Genomic DNA, 17455 nt, shown 5'->3' on the forward strand with positions numbered 1-17455 from the left:
ACTCCCAATGGAAGCAGACTGCCTTAGAATTTGAACACATTGGCTATCTATATATATAATAGAGTAAGCGCCTCAACCTTCAAGCAAGAAGAAGAAGTAGCGCCCTGCCCCCAGGGCCGGTCCAAGCAAGAAGAAGGGGCTGGTCCAAGCAAGAAGAAGAAGTAGTGTCATATCAAACCAAGGGCAAAGAGGGATAATTTGCATATTCAGTAGCAGTGCATTGTGGGTAACCACAAATGTTCACTTATAGCTGAATTATTGCAGATTTGCTTCTGTTTTAAGAAGGAAAATTACACCAAGCTTTGCTTTTTTTAGTAGGAGGGCTTTTTGGCCTCTTTTATCCTCCTGTACATTCTTAGTAGTTTGGGTCACCCTGAGCTGCTTGGTTACTCTGTTGTACTGGTCCAAGCCCTATCTCATACAGCCTTATCAATCTCTGCTATGAACTGAGGAGGAACAAACATCTGAAATAGGCTGTCACATGTGGGTTTGATATGACTGTGTAAAACTTAAAGCTATAGGCTTGCTTGACTTACCGAGCGTGAAAAGTAGAGATGGGAAGTTTGGATTTTTTTAATGATTCAGATGATTCAAATCGGCTCATTGAAAAGATCTGGATCTTTGATCCGAATTTCGGATCATTTTACTAGGGAAGCATTTGGGGGTGAAATGACTAGCAAGACAGGACTTTCCCTGCGGTGGACAGAGCAGGGGAGATGGTTGGTGGACAGAGACGGGCAGGGAGTGGACAGAGAAGGGAGGAGGGATGAGCAGAGAGCAGAAATGTTTGTTTGCACACAATACCCACATGCTGCAATCATATGCTTTACATATATTTCCCCTATATGTTCATCTGTATACTTTGAATGCAAACGTCGCACAGTGAAAGAAAGCATTCCCCAAAGCATTCCCAGAAGTGAAGTGCAGCTGTTTAGCGCAGTGCAGGAGGATCATATTGCCCTGCAATCACAGTGCCTGCCCTTCTAGCCCAGCACGCTGTCTACAAAGTTACTGAGCTGTGCTTCTGAGCCAAAACTTTCCCATTTGTTCACTGTGCACAACTACGGAACAGACAGCCTATAATCAGCAGCACATTATAGCCAGTATGTGTGCTCTACACATATCTGGCAGTGGCACCGATGTCCCCTCACTCTGATCTACCTGTCCCTGCAAGGCTGGCTCCCCTCCAACAGAGCGATCCATCTCTGCTCTGCTTCTAGGACCCCGCTGCCCGCTGAGAGGGGGGCGTGCCGCTCCCGCCCCCGCCCCCTTTGCGATCCGAATCACTCATTTTGATGATTCGGATGATTCGACTCACAAAAGAGATTCCTTGTTCATGATCCGGACAACACTAGTGAAAAGGAAAAATTTGCATATTTAGTAGCGGTGCATTGTGGGTAATCACAAATGTTCACTTATAGCTGAATTATTGCAGATTTTCTTCTGTTTTAAGAAGGCAAATTACACCAAGCTTTGATTTTTTTAGTAGAAGGTCTTTTTGGTCCCTTTTATCCACCTATACATTCCGAGTGGTTTGGGTCACCCTGAGCTGCTTGGTTACACGGTTGTACTGGTCCAAGCCCAATCTCATACAGCCATATCAATCCTTGCCATGTACAGATGAGGACCAAAAGTCTGAAACAGGCTGTCATATGTGGGTTTGATATGGCTGTGTAAAATTTAAAGCTATAGGCTTGCTATACACCAGTGGTTCTGGATGCTTGCTTGGCTTACTAAGGGTGAAAAGTAATTATTTGCATATTTAGAAGCAGTGCATTGTGGGTAATCACAAATGTTCACTCAGGGCCCTTTTCCACCAGCGCGTTTGCGCTGGCTGAATCGCAAAAACGCAATCCGCTAGCGATTTTACAATCGCTACGGTTTGCTTTTTAACATAGGAATCGCGGTAGGTCATTTCCACTACCGCGATTCGCTTTTTACAGGAACGCGAACGCGCGGCGGAGCGATATTTGCCGCGATTTTGCTATGCAGTGCATAGCATAGCAAAATCGCGGCCGTGAACGTCGGGGAATCGCCGGTAATTGCGATTCAGCAATCGCTAGCGTTCAGCGTGAACGCTAGCGACTGCAAGTGGAAAAGGGCCCTTATAGCTGAATTATTGCATATTTACTTCTGTTTTAGGAAGGCAAATTACACCAAGCTTTGCTTTTTTGGCTCCTTTTGGCTCCTTTTGGTTCCTTTTATCCCCCTATACATGCCGAGTGGTTTGGGTCACCCCGAGCTGCTTGGTTAGTCTGTTGTACTGGTCCAAGCCCTATCTCATACAGCCATATCAATCCTTGCCATGTACAGATGAGGACCAAAAGTCTGAAACAGGCTGTCACAGGTGGGTTTGATATGGCTGTGTAAAATGTAAAGCTATAGGCTTGCTATACACCATACACTCTGGATGCTTGCTTGGCTTTCCAAGGGGTAATTTGCATGTTTAGTAGCAGTGCATTGTGGGTAACCACAAATGTTCACTTATAGCTGAATTATTGCAGATTTCCTTTTGTTTTAAAAAGGCAAATTACACCAATACAGTGTGCGTCATTGCAGGAAGTGACGACAGTGGAACGCACGATGGAACACGGAAGAGGTGAGTCATCCCCGCCCGCTGCCTCTTACTCATAGTGGCGGCTGCTACTGTGCTTAAGTAGGAGGGGGAGTGCACATGGGGGACTGAGATGAGAGAGGGGGGGGGGTTTCCTGCTAAGCTTAAGCTGGAGGTAGAGCACACAAGGGGGACCCAGTTGAGGGGGGGTCCAACCCCCTCCCCGCCACTGTGCCCAATACCCCCTTCCTGCCCTCTACCCTCTTATGCGGCGTATGCTGCGCCGCGGGTCGGCTAGTATAATGTAATAGGCATAGTTCCAGCAGCCATCGTCAGACCTCCCATCAGTCGGTGACCAGTGAGTGTGGGCGCATATGCAGCGCAATGTCCACGGGGGTACCATGCGCCCACTCTCACTGGTCGCCGACGCTGCTTGCTGTGACGACTGATGCTGAGTGGGGGTCCCTGTCACTACCTACACTAGGGGGCACCTGTCACTACCTAAACTAGGGGGCACCCATGACTAAACCCAAATCTTGGTCCATGACCAGTCTCATTTTTTGGCTTGGTGCGCTTTACCCCCATTTTTCGTCTCCGCCTTTTTTCACCCCTCCCCCCTGGAAATATTTCTGGGGACGCCCATGCTCTGTCAATTCCTTGCAAGACACTCCCTCGTGGGTATGTAGCTTAGGCCACAGGAGCTTCCATGTTGAGTAAGTCCAAGGATGGATTTATACTTTTTCTACCCCTGGGCCAATTTACTGTGACCTCCATGTGCAGAAGCGCCCATCCCTTCCATATGCAGCTCCGTATTCCATGGGTATGTACAGTAGTCCCCCTCTCATTCCATGTGCCACACCCACTTCTATGTATTACATCCATGTGCGGCAATCACTCTCCTTCAGGTGTAGCTTCCTTGGGTAGCAACTCCTCTATTCCATGCATTCCTCTCCATTTGCAGCCTTTCTTTTCCCTCTGTAGCCTCCTTCTCCAAAAGCAGCCAGCAACCCCTCTTCCATGTCCAGGGCAGCCACCCCCATGTGCATCCATGTGTACAGGTCGGGACAGATAAAAAATGGCGTACAGCGTCGGGGCAATAGAAAAGGCGCTGCACTGACATGAATTATATAATGCAATTTAGCGTTATAAGTGTTAAAAAATGGCGCATGCAGTGTGCCTTACACTTATAACGCTAAATAGCATTATAAGTCTTAAAAAATGCAGGGGGCTACTGTTAGGCAGCGGGGTCGGGGGGAGAGGCAGCGGGACTCTGGAGGGAGTACGATTAGGGAAGATGTGTGCATCAGGGGTGCTCGGATACCCCTTTTTAAAATCCAAATTGATTCGGATCCAGATACCCAGATATCCCGATCCGAATCGGATATCCGAACCCAATATCCGGCCGGATTCGGATATCCGGATAGAAAACCGGAAGGGACCGGAAAATGGCTTAAAATGCTTCCAAAAGTCTCTTCAAATGGCAAAAACTCCTTTCGGAGGTCTCTCTCTATCTCTCTCTCTCTCTCTCTCTCCTCGGATATCTGAACTAACTATCCGCCCGGATTTCCGATTTTAGATGGGAAATCCAAGTTTGCCCGGATAGTCTATTCGGATTTTAAAAAATATCCGAATTGCTATTCAAAGTTCGAATAGTGAAAAAAGTTTGAATTATCTGGGTAGTTCGGATATCCGAAATCTTGCTGAGCACCACTGGTGTGCATATGCATACATTACGTTGTTCCGGCCGGCGATCGCTCCTTCACTTCCTCAGTTTGCTGTACTCCTGCATCCAGCCAATCAACATGTGGCTTCAGTCCCCACATGGTGATTGGCTGGATGAAGGACTACAGCAATATAACTAGGAAGTGAAGGAGTGGTCGCCAGCCGGGACAAGGTAATGTATGCATATGCACACAACCTCCCTAATCCTTCTCCCTCCACCCAGCTGCCTCCCCCCCCCCCCTCACCCTCGCTGCCTAATGCTAGCCCCCATGCATTTTTTAATGGCGCACCGTTCCGCCGATAAATGTAATAAACCGCTTTTTACCGTTTTAATGTATTAAACAATGTATTTACATTAAAACGGTAAATAGCGTTTTATGATACATTTATTGGCGGAACGGTGCACCATTTTTCACCCTGCGCCATTTGTACCTGTACAGGTTGGGACATTTTCACTGCATGGCCGCTATATTGTATTAGATGTGTAGGCAGCTGGGCCTTCCACCTCAGTCACACTTTACAAACTATTCTGTAAGGAAAATACAGAGTTTCTGAGTAAAATGCCATGTGCCTATGTGTTTATTTACCCCTTCATCAATATTTACAGTCCAATTGCTTTAGCTTATATAAAGAGTATGTTGCTGTTGCTTTTAATCAGGACTAAATGGCAGTGAAATAAACATTTGATTATGTGCTCCAGCTGATTGTATTCCTTATAATGCAGCAACTGTTCTTGTTTCATGTGGCTTTGAATAAATAAATATTCTTCTGTACATGTAGATGAAAACTCCAGCCTTAGGAGGACTATAAATACCTTGGAGGAGAAACTACAAGCTGCTATGCAGGTGGGACTCACAATGGACTACAGAGCTAGCACTCTGGTTCTTATATCGATAGACAGAATTTAAAGCAAACCTGTAATAAAACGTTCTAAGGTCAGTGGCCCACTACATCGATTTTAGCTGCGCTTTGGAATCACTAGTTCCAAAAGCGCCAGGCTAACTAACCTTTTGGGTAAACCTTTTGCGTAAATCCTATGCTGCACTTGTGGCTTTCTAAGCCTGATGCGGCATAGGATTGACGCCACCTGCCATTTTCACTCCCGACGCGACCGTGCGAACTTGAGAGAGGAGATTAAGCGGTCATATGACAGCTGACATCTCACCTCAGTGATCAGGAGCCATCGCGATTGGACGGCACCGCTGAATTTTGACAGGAAAGGTAGCATTTTTCATGTGGCGACATGCCTAGTGGAAACGGTCACTGCCTGTTCCCATGGGCTTGCATTGCGTGTGATCATCGTTTTGTGTTTAAGGCTGGGGGAAAATGCCGCAGGTCGGTGTGTTGTGCATTTGCCTTCCGTTTCACAGTGCAAATGCATCCTGTTGATAACATACACATCTCCCAACTTTTTGAGATGAGAAAGAGGGACATTTAAGCCACGCCCCATGCCACACCCCTAACCACGCCCCATCACACCCCTAGTGACACGTACCATAAAGATTTCATAAGAAAATTGTGTTGTTTTAAATTTCAAAGCACACTGGTCTATCCTGGTTTATTTTCCTTCATAGTAAAATTTTTAAATAAGTAATATATCAATTTAAAGAATGGGGATAAAGTTTAGAGTCAATCAAACACATTTTTAGTAGAGAAATATATATATTTACATAGAAAATGGGACAAAGTTCTGAAAGAGGGACAAATGAGGAGGAAAGAGGGACAGAGGGACAGGGCTCCCAAAGAGGGACTGTCCCTCAGAAAGAGGGACAGCTGTGAGCTATGAACATAGGATGCATTTAAATGTGTTCAGTTAAATGCAGCGTTTTCCGCTGCAGTGAGAGCGGGCCCTAAAGCACACCAGTCATGAGAGGGAAATTAAGGCTGACATATTTATTTACTTTTAAACAATAAAAATTTTCCTGCAGTCCTATTGAGCTTTCTGGCTCTAATACTTTTAGCCATAGACCCTGAACAAGCATATGCATATCAAGTGCTTCTGACTAGAATAGCCGCATGCTTGTTTCAGGTGTGTGATTCAGACACTACTGATGACTAGTGATGCTCAAATCCGATCCGAATGATATCCGGATAGTTGTGATCCGGATTTCATCCTGTTAAAATCAAGTCACCTGTGCGGGCTGGGCGGGGGGTTTAATCTTACCTATCATGACGTCTTCTTCAATAAAAAGATACCGCGCTGATATTAATAATCGGGTGGTACAGGTGGTTCGCTGCCCTTTTATATGGTTTTATATGGTTTACAATGACGTCTTCTTCGTCCGCCCCTCGGCGCCTCCCATAATGCGGTCCAATCCGGCCTTACGTGACTATACACTTCCTCCTTCAACCCGGAAGGAGGAAATGTTTTTAGTCACATAACGCCGGACTGGACCGCATCGTGGGAGGCGCCGAGGGACGGATGAAGAAGACGTCATAATAGGTAAGATTAAACCCCCCGCCCAGCCCGCACAGGTGACTTGATTTTAACAGGATGAAATCACAACTATCTGGATTTTATCCAGATCAGATTTGAGCATCACTACTGATGACTGAAATGCCCTGTAAGGGTTTTCATGCTATCTAAGGGTTTTTCGCCTTCCTCTGGATCAACACTATGTGAGGGTGTAGGCTAATGCTGTACCTTATTTTCTGTTTGAACTCGATGGACGTATGTCTATTTTCAACCCAAATAACTATGTAATTAAGTAATGTAGATCAGCACTTTGCCAGGCAATTGGTATTGTTATTTCTCAACATTATTTTGGTATGTACCCCTTTTGAAGGTCTGTAGTCATCAAGTATGCCTTCATATAGTAGAGATTATCTCAAGTACCACTTGACACAGATTGATTTAACAATAGTACACAGTAGTCTCTAAACAGTTTCCAAACATTTACCATATATTCTCGAGTATAAGTCTAGAAATTTAGGTCTGCATCACTAAATTACAGTGACCAGATTTTTGAAGGCTCAACCTGGGAAAGGGCAGTGGGGGAAAGGGGGGGGGGTGCACCGCGCCGAAAAATGGGTGGCTGCCGCGCCAACAAATGGGCGGAGCTACCGTAATGATGTAATAGCGAGGCATAAGAAAGCAGTGTTAACGCCATGATGTGGTTAAACGAGGATTCGCATCATGGGTGTGCAGAAACTGTGTGATGCTAATAGTATACCGTAACCCTAAAGAAGCAAACATAGCCAACTATGACCATTAAATAATAATGCAGCAACAGTTACCCCAGACACCACAAAATAAACGCAATGGGCAACATGTCAGCACAAAATAAACGTATTGAGGGCAACATGTCAGTATAAAATAAACGCAATGGGGGCAAACATGTCAGCACAAAATAAATGCATTGCGAGCAACATTTCAGCACAAAATAAACGCATTGCAGGCAACATATCAGCACAAAATAAACGCAATGGGGGAAAACATGTCAGTTCAAAATAAACGCATTGCGGGCAACATGTCAGTACAAAATAAACGCATTGCGGGCAGCATTTCAGCACAAAATAAACGTATTGCGGGCAACATGTCAGCACAAAATAAACGTACTGCGGGCAAACATGTCAGCACAAAAAACGCAATGGGGGCAAACATGTCAGCACAAGATAAATGCAATGGGGGCAAACATGTCAGCACAAGATAAACGCAATGGGGGCAAACATGTCAGCACAAAAACGCAATAAGGGCAAACATGTCAGCACAAAAAACGCAATGGGGGCAAACATGTCAGCACAAATTAAACGCAATGGGGGCAAACATGTCAGCACAAAAACGCAATGGGGGCAAACATGTCAGCACCAATTAAACGCAATGGGGGCAAACATGTCAGCACCAATTAAACGCAATGGGGGCAAACATGTCAGCACAAAAATGCAATGGGTGCACATTTCACCTGGAAAAAAAGCATGTACTCACCTGACAGAAGTCCTCTCACGCAGCCGGCCTCTCGTAGCTCAGGCAGAGCAGGGCTACGGCAAGATGGCGTCCGGAGGCGGAGCCCTGTACTGGAGACACAAATAGTCTCCAGTACAGGGCTCCGCCTCTGGATGCCATCTTGCCGTAGCCCTGCTCTGCCTGCTGGAGGACAATGCAGGCTGCTGGAGCGGGGCTGTGGGGAATGAACTAGCGCAGCGTCTATTAGACGCTGCGGCTAGTTCATGTACGGTGACCAGAGTCCCGGGGCCGGGACGTCCCGCTGCTGAAAGCGGGATGTTTCCCGGTACCTCATGCAGCCTGGAACAGCGCCCCCCAAAGGCGGGACGCGTCCCGGGTAAAGCGGGACGTATGGTCACCGTAACTAAATAAAAGTATAGGGGTCGACTTCTACATGAGTCACAGGCAATGCTGAGCACACTGAGTAATGTGTGTACTAATAGTGACATTCCCATTTGCAGCAATTTACCCAGTGGTAAGTGATACATTCTTGATAATGGAAATGCCAAGAAAGCACAGGTCTAAAAGTCCGGGCCACATCAATTAACAAGGAAAGTGGCAGGGGGGAAGAAAGGGGAGTGAATAATTGCAGCTATTGGGGGACCTGGAGGAGTTACTGACTGCACTTAAGGGACAGGAGGGGTTAATGGCTGAAATACTGTATGCTGTGCAGTCAATAACCCCTCCTGAGCCCCAAGTGCAGCCATTAACTTTGCTGGGTAGACTTATACTTGAGTCAATAAAAAATTCCAGCTTAAGAGAGTCATATATTGGAGTCAACTTATACACGAGGTCGACTTGTATTCGCGTATATACAGTACTATTGCTCTTACTTAACTAAAATACTAATTTGGTGTCATTATTTATATAGGATTATCATTTTCAAAAAGTATACATTTGTTATACTTAATCAACTACATCAAGCCCAAGTACCTCCTGGGGAAGCAGGAAATTTGGGCGCATGAGGCAGGTGGACAAAAAGGGCGCCGCCATTCACTCCCATAATAAATATCGTTTAAATCGGCGCCCAACAGGAAAAAAGGGCGCTGGAGAAAAATAACGTTTTAAAAGCGGCGCCCGGAGACTTTTAATGTTTTATAACTGTTTCTCATGATTACACATTATTTAATGATTTATAATTTTTAAAACATTATTTTTAAACGAAAAACAGTACAATATTTTTTAAAACATTACTTTTAAACGAAAAACCGTACAATTTTTTTTTGCATTTTTAAACGAAAAACCGCACCATATTTTTTTAAAACGTTATTAATGCTTATCACAGGGGGGTCTTAGGTTTAGGCACCAACATGGGGGTCTTAGGTTTAGGCACCAACAGGGGGGTCTTAGGGTTAGGCACCAACAGGGGGGTCTTAGGGTTAGGCACCAACAGGGGGGTCTTAGGGTTAGGCACCAACAGGGGGGTCTTAGGGTTAGGCACCAACAGGGGGGTCTTAGGGTTAGGCACCAACAGGGGGGTCTTAGGTTTAGGCACCAACAGGGGGGTCTAGGGGTTAGGGATAGGTACAGGGAGGGTTCTGTGTGAGAGTAGGGTTAGGTATAGCTTTAGTAAAATTCTTATTAATGTTTTATAAAACGTTATTATAAATTTCAATTTTTAAACAGGGAAGATTAACGTTTTTTAAATTGCCGATTTTATACACATTATTTAATGATTTATAACTTTATAAAACATTATTTTTAAACGAAATATAACTCAATTTTTTTTAAACGTTATTCATGATTATCTTTTAAAACCCTGCGCCCTTTTTTCCCGGCGCCCTTTTTTAACGTACGCCCTCCTGGACCCATCAGAAGTACCCACTGGTACACATACCACTGATTGAGAAACTAGGGTTTTAAATTATTAGCTCCTTTTGGATTTACTGTAGACTCTATTAAACTCCATTTCATATAGTGACATCTTGTGGACAGTTTTGAGTTAGCATGAAGTCATAGAGGTAGTGAACAGTGTTTCTTATCACTTTTTTCCTTTTTCCTTGCATAAGTTAATCTCTTGCAGACTGGATGGCTCTGTCCGCTTTAAGACCAGAGTTGTCCGCACCATCTTAAGTGTTGTAATTGATGTGATTGGCTCACAGCAATCACGGGGTCAGGGGACATTAAAACTGGAATGTGGACTGGGTGGTGTGTGGAATCACCACCAAAAAAAAGCATGTTTGGGATAAAAACAAATAAATCTAAAATCCAAATTCTAAGGGCTCTTTCACACCAGAGCCCGTTTTCTGCAGTGTAATGCAAAGTCGAAACTTTGCATCAACCAAGGTAAAATGAAAGTCTATAGACTTTCATATTACCTTTCACAACCGATGCTGCGTTTCGGTGCATTGTGGTTCGACGCACCCGGGAGCTTTTAATCGTCAGGAGCCGGCGTTTTCTCATCTGGTAAATTAATACCTACCGCCTCTGATTGTGTCGCACCGCAACATCTCGATGACACGCCCCAGGCTATTCAATGCGTGCAGGAGAACGGCTCCTGCACGCGTTGTTAGATGTAAAAGAGCAACTGAGGTATGGTCCGGAGTCAGTCGTGGAGCAGATTCTGACATCAAACCAACAAACGCTGTTTTTTTGCAAGTTCTCAAAACTTTAAGTTTCTTCTTCAGGCATCATACAGAAATGGATCAGAACCAAATAGATTTTGTTTGTTGTGTTCCAGTTCTGTATCCTGTTTGAAGAAGAAACTTTAAGAAGAAACTTAAAGTTTCAAGAGTGCAAGAAAACCATGTGCAGTCATTCAAGATACTACCTGAATCAAAATGTGGTGGTTTTATGTCAACATAAATACATACAGGTACCTTCTTTGTTATTATTTAGCATTCTTCTGCAGCGCTATACAGTATACAGTATATAGTCTTGTCACTTAAAGAGACACTGAAGCGAAAAAAAAAATTATGATATAATGTGTATGTATGTGTAGTACAGCTAAGAAATAAAACATTAGGAGCAAAGACATAATTCTAATACTGTTTCCAGTACAGGAAGAGTTAAGAAACTCCAGTTGTTATCTATGCAAAAGAGCTATTGAGCTCCACTACTTTCAAAGTCGCAGAGACCTTTGTCTTCTGAAGCTTGTTATCTCAACTGTCAGTCACTGCATTTTATTTTTCCCAGCAGAGGACAGGTCAAAAGTTCACAAGCCTGCTCTGTAAAATCATCTAGAATGCTGAGTAGTGTGTAAACTGCAAATATTAGAGAATGATGCAATGGTATAAAAAAAAAACACTATATAACTGAAAATAAAAATATGAGAATATTTTCTTTGCTACTAATGTTCTAGTAAATATCCGTACTACACAATTCCTTATATCATAATGAATTATAGCCACAACCCCCCCCCCCCCCCCTCACCCCCTTCCCCCATTGCTCATTTACTGTACCTGTTTAAGAAGCACGACTCAAAACTTTATCACTCCTGATTGAACAAATTTAGATGATTAGTAAAAGGTAAAAAGAACTGTTCAGGATAACATTATTTGCTCTGAAAAACGAGGCCTCAGAGACAGAAATCATGTCAGTCAGGGGAACAGAGGATGCAATTTGTGCATTGGATCTATGGTTCTTTTTTTCCACTGAGAAGTTTTATTGATTTTAAACACAAAGTAACCAGTAACAACAAGTACACTCCAAGCTCACTAGTCCAAATAAGGAAAAATTACAAGCAAACCATAATAGGCCAACATATGGACATAAGCAGTGTCACTTATATTCTGGTGATCAAACAACCAATTACATCCTACTTAGCCAGAGTATAAATAGCGTAAAGATCAAATGTATACACAAAAATGGATCTATGGTTCTAATGAAAACCTTTCCTTACAATAGCAAGCCAGGATATGAGCCCAGTCACTTGTGAAGCAATACTGTACTCTGTCTTGGATTAGAGACATGTCCCTTACGCTTGTAATAAAATATTTCAAGTATTCCCACAACAACAACAAAAAGTGTTGCAGTTAGTCAATGATGTAAGAACTATGGGTATTTTTGTACTGCATTCTTACAGCCATTTTCACATTTACAGTAAAAAAAAAGTATTGCTCGAGGTCCACTTAATTCAATGTTAAACACATGATTTTTTTGTTAAAGAAGAACTGTAGTGAAAATAACATAATGAATAAAATTGCTGTTTTTTGTACAAAATTAATTTATAAATGATTTAGTCAGTGTTTGCCGATTGTAAAATCTTTCCCCTCCCTGATTTACATTCTGACATTTATCACAGGTGGTGACATATTTAGTCCTGTCAGGTGATCTCTGTAAAAAGTTTGTTTACTGAGAGTCCTGAAGTCAGTAGAAAACATACCTGGTCCCCCAGAATGATTGGGGGGAGGGGGGTTCCGCATTGCTAAACAGCCTAGGCTCTGACATCACTGGTAGGGCGAGGCTACATATCAGTAAACAGCAATATATTGATATTGGTAGTGTTTATGAAGTCGAAACCAGGGAAATCCTGTAAAGGTGGGTAACCTGAATAATTTACTGCATTATGCTCAGGGCAGGATTTTCCATAAGGCTCTGTAGACATTAGAGGTGTAGCGAACCTCCGATTTTCGGTTTGCGAACTTCCGCGGAAGGTTCGGTTCGCGTAGAAGTTTGAGAACCGCAATAGACTTCAATGGGAAGGCGAACTTTGAAAAATAGAAAAAATTATGCTGGCCAGAAAAGTGATGGAAAACGTGTTTCAAGGGGTCTAACACTTGGAGGGGGCATGGCGGAGAGGGATGGACGCCAAAAGCCCCAGGGAAAAATCTGGATTTGACGCAAAGGGCAGAAATCACATTAAATGCTAAATTGCAGGCCTAAAGTGCTTTCAAACATCTTGCATGGGTATACCTCAATCAGGGAGTGTAATTAGTGTACTGCTTCACACTGACACACCAAACTCACTGTGTAACGCACCGCAAATAGCTGTTTGTGTAGTGACGGCTATGCTGGACTGGTGCGCACCATGGCCAGAGTGTAGGCCGTGGCAGTTCTCCAGCCCATATGGTCGCCGGGCTGTGGTAGCTCAATGATAGAACAACAGTGACTGTCCAGCTGATCGAATTCGGTCTGTCCACAATGTAGCAACGACCTTATTATCTTCTTGTATGTAGGTAGGCATAGGTAGGAGTCCCAGTATAGGTAGGTAGGCATAGGTAGGAGTCCCAGTATAGGTAGGTAGGTAGGCATAGGTAGGTGCCTCAGTAGTTAGCTAGGCATAGGTAGGAGACCCAGTATAGGTAGGTAGGCATAGGTAGGAGTCCCAGCAGTTAGCTAGGCATAGGTAGGAGACCCAGTATAGGTAGGTAGGCACAGGTAGGAGTCCCAGTATAGGTAGGTAGGCATAGGTAGGTGGCTCAGTAGTTAGCTAGGCATAGCTAGGAGTTCCAGTATAGGTAGGTAGGCATAGGTAGGTGCCTCAGTAGTTAGCTAGGCATAGGTAGGAGACCCAGTATAGGTAGGTAGGCATAGGTAGGTGTCCTAGTAGTTAGCTAGGCATAGGTAGGAGACCGAGTATAGGTAGGTAGGCATAGGTAGGAGTCCCAGTATAGGTAGGTAGGCATAGGTAGGTGCCTCAGTAGTTAGCTAGGCATAGGTAGGAGTACCAGTATAGGTAGGTAGGCATAGGTAGGTGCCTCAGTAGTTAGCTAGGCATAGGTAGGAGTCCCAGTATAGGTAGGTAGGCATAGGTAGGTGCCTCAGTAGTTAGCTAGGCATAGGTAGGAGTCCCAGTATAGGTAGGTAGGCATAGGTAGGTGCCTCAGTAGTTAGCTAGGCATAGGTAGGAGACCGAGTATAGGTAGGTAGGCATAGGTAGGTGTCCCAGTAGTTAGCTAGGCATAGGTAGGAGTCCCAGTATAGGTAGGTAGGCATAGGTAGGTGTCCTAGTATAGGTAGGTAGGTAGGTGTCCCCGTATAGGTAAGTAGGTGCCCCAGTAGTTAGGTAGGCATAGGTAGGTGTCCCAGTATAGGTAGGTAGGCATAGGTAGGTCCCCTAGTATAGGTAGGTAGGTAGGTGTCCCCGTATAGGTAAGTAGGTGCCCCAGTAGTTAGCTAGGCATAGGTAGGTGTCCCAGTATAGATAGTTAGGCAGGGCCTGGCTGGCTCAGTAATAACAATTACCAAGGTCCAGCTGCAACAGATAGGTCTGTACAATGTCTGTGTCAGTGAGCAACACACACAAAAAAACACATCAGGAAAACATTATCTCTCAAAAGAGCTGTTGAGGGGTGCTATTTTAGCAATAACAATAAGCCAAGAGCCTAACTAATCTTTCCCTAGGAGAACAAGTCTGCAGCAGCTGTCCCTAGTCTGTCTAGCAGGCACAGGAGTGAGTGTAATGGCCGCCGCAGCCTGCCTTATATAAGGGGGGGTGGGGCTCCAGGGCTTAGTGTAGCCTGAATGGCTACAATGTGCCTGCTGACTGTGATGCAGAGGGTCAAAGTTGACCCTCATAGTGCATTATGGGGCGAATCGAACTTCCGCAAAAGTTCGCCTGGTGCAGGCGAACGCGAACCCCCAATGTTCGCCTGGAACCGTTCGCCGGCGAACCGTTCATACATCTCTAGTAGGCATGTGCCTACAGGTGTCTGATTAAGGAAGGATGGCTCACTCCCCTCCCCCAGTGCCTCCCTTATTCCCTATGCAGAGTCCTGATGAGAGTATAAATGAGAGGTTACTCACCCGGCTCTCTGTATTCCACTGACCAGATCTCCCTTCAGTCAGGGGCACCTCTAGCTACCTAATACTGAGGTTCTCCAAGCTACCTAATACTTCAGGGCACCTCTAGCTACTAAATATTGATGGTACTTCTCAGTGGTGTAGCTTGATATTATGGGGCCCCATAGCAAAACTTTCATGGGGCCCTCAGATGAAGGCACTCTTGAGCAATGCCACCTGCCCCTACCCTATGGATATGAGTTAATTGGACAATTAACATATGCAATCTAGTAAAGTCCATGGGCACTAAGACAAAGTCAGAGGGAAAAATAAACACACGTTCATAGTGAATACATCAATAACTATTGGGCCCCCTCTGCTCTAGGGCCCCATAGCAGCTGTTATGGCTTTTGCTAAGTCCATGGTACTTCTGGCTACCTAAAACTAGGAGGCACCTGTAGCTGCCTTTGACGGACAAGGGAAGTAAGGAAAGAGTGACAGCTGGGCCAGCCAGCACACTTGAGGTGCGGTTCGGTGGGGTTTTGTAGGTATATGGAAGGCGAAATCTACGTTGCCAAGACATCTGTGCCTATAGGCTCCTATGAGATAAATCCAGGCCTTATTATGCTATATGTGACTCCAGTGCCACTTTAAGACACATCGGTCCCCAGTTTGGAACCTGTGTCACACGAACGTTTCCTATTAGCTAGGATGAGAGAGAAGTGATTCAGTGCATTAGCAACAACTGTATGCAGTTCAATACTGTTTATTCGTGTGACGAACACCCTGAGACTAATTAGTGACGCCTGGATTTAATTAGAGTGTTTGGAATTTCCATGGAACTGAAGAGAAGATTACTCAATGCATTGGAAGAGCAACTAACTTTCTTTCGCTGCCAGTTGATGTGTGAAGTGCCCCTTACAGCGATAAACAAGTCAGATCAATACAGTAGTATGAATTACTGCTGAAAACTGGTTGTGGTCTGTAGAAAACAAGTGCAATATCTTCCAGGACGGATTACTCAACACCATGCGGTGCCTACAGCAGTTGTGATAAGTAGGGCCTGCTGTCTTCCTCACGTGCTTCCAAGCCAAAATATATTTGTGTAAAAGACACACCCCTGCTGCTTCTACGTTTCACACAGACTGTAATATCAGTCATGAGATAAAACAACAACATATTTTCAAACAAATAGACAATAACACTAAACTGTACACCAGAGATGTATTAAGATGTAATGGGACCCTAGTCAAGGTAGTAGATTTGAAGCCCCCTTGTGGTCCTTTTGGTGTGATGAAGTGAAGAGAGGTGAGAGAAGGTGGCAGGTGGGCTCCTTGACACCCACTAGGCCCCAAGCGCGTGCCTAAGTTGCCTTTTGGATTATCCTGCTCTACTGTACATCAGTTTCTCGAAAAAAAAGGGCACAAACAATAGAGGAACGGAGATTTCAGTCCATAATAAGATCTGTAGCTCTTTGGCGCTACACACTGCACACTTGCCTTCCAACTTCACATACTCACATGAAAATGATGACATATCCCTTCCTACACCCACATGATGTTGTCTTGACAGCACCTTAACACCAAATTTTGCAGCGTTGCCCACTTACTTCAAAACCATCAGCTCCTCTGACTCTCTCTGTTGGGGTACCACAGGGCTCAGTCCTTGGGCCTTTTTCTTCATCTACATCTATTGCACTGGGCAACTTATGGTCTCTTTGAGCTTCCAATATAATGTACTGTATATATATGGTTGACATCCAAATGTATGTCTCTACTCTTATGCTTTCTGCTTTACCTTCTTTCTGTCCATACCTACGTCCTCATTCATATTCTCTGGGTTTTAAATTCAGAAGAGACAGAAGAGAAACAGTAATCTTCCTACCTTCTGAATAGGCGTTATTACCTGAGATAACCATTAACATTGACAACATTTCAGTCATTTTAGCTTGTTGCTATAGGGTAAAGTTTGATTGAGCAATCTCATTCAAACCTCACACTAGACATACCCACATGGTGTCATCTTGCCAGCACCTTAACACCAAATATTGCAACATTGCCCACTTAGTTCAAAACCATCAGCTCTTCTGAATGTTTCTTTGTTGGGGTACCACAGGGTTCAGCCCTTGGACCTTTTTCTTCATCTCCCCCTTTTGCTTTGGGCAACTTATGGTCTCTTTGAGCTTCCAAAATAATGTAGTGTGTATGTGGTTGACATCCAAATTTATCTCTCTGCTCTTACGCTTCCTTCTTTAACTTCTTTGTGTCTGTGACTATCTACCAATACTATGTCCTCATTCATGTTCTCTCAGTGTTTTACATTTATAAGAGATACAACAGAAACAGTAATCTTTCTACCTTCTGAATAGGCGTTATTACCTGAGATAACCATTAACAATGACAACATTCCAGTGATTATAGTTTGTTGCTTAAGGGTAAAATTTGATTGAGCAATCTCATTCAAACCTCACACCAGAAAATAAACCTGCTGCAACTAAAAAACATCTCACAAATCTATTCCTATCTATTATGGGATGCAACCATTGGTGTAACAATATCCCCCAAAAACCCCAT

At 44.2% G+C, this 17455-nt stretch overlaps 1 protein-coding gene across 3 annotated transcripts in view; it reads left to right on the forward strand.

Moving 5' to 3' along the window:
* The window catches only part of CCDC152 (coiled-coil domain containing 152), a 95442-nt gene that overhangs the window by 50869 nt on the left and 27118 nt on the right, over positions 1–17455 (forward strand). For all 3 annotated transcript variants that reach the window (XM_068251109.1, XM_068251101.1, XM_068251119.1), the window contains exon 4: positions 5057–5121. In XM_068251109.1, the coding sequence (XP_068107210.1) occupies positions 5057–5121 (65 nt within the window). The remainder of the gene's footprint in view (positions 1–5056; positions 5122–17455) is intronic.

The sequence above is a fragment of the Hyperolius riggenbachi genome, chromosome 1 (genome assembly GCF_040937935.1).
Source record: "Hyperolius riggenbachi isolate aHypRig1 chromosome 1, aHypRig1.pri, whole genome shotgun sequence".
NCBI classification, from domain to species: domain Eukaryota; kingdom Metazoa; phylum Chordata; class Amphibia; order Anura; family Hyperoliidae; genus Hyperolius; species Hyperolius riggenbachi.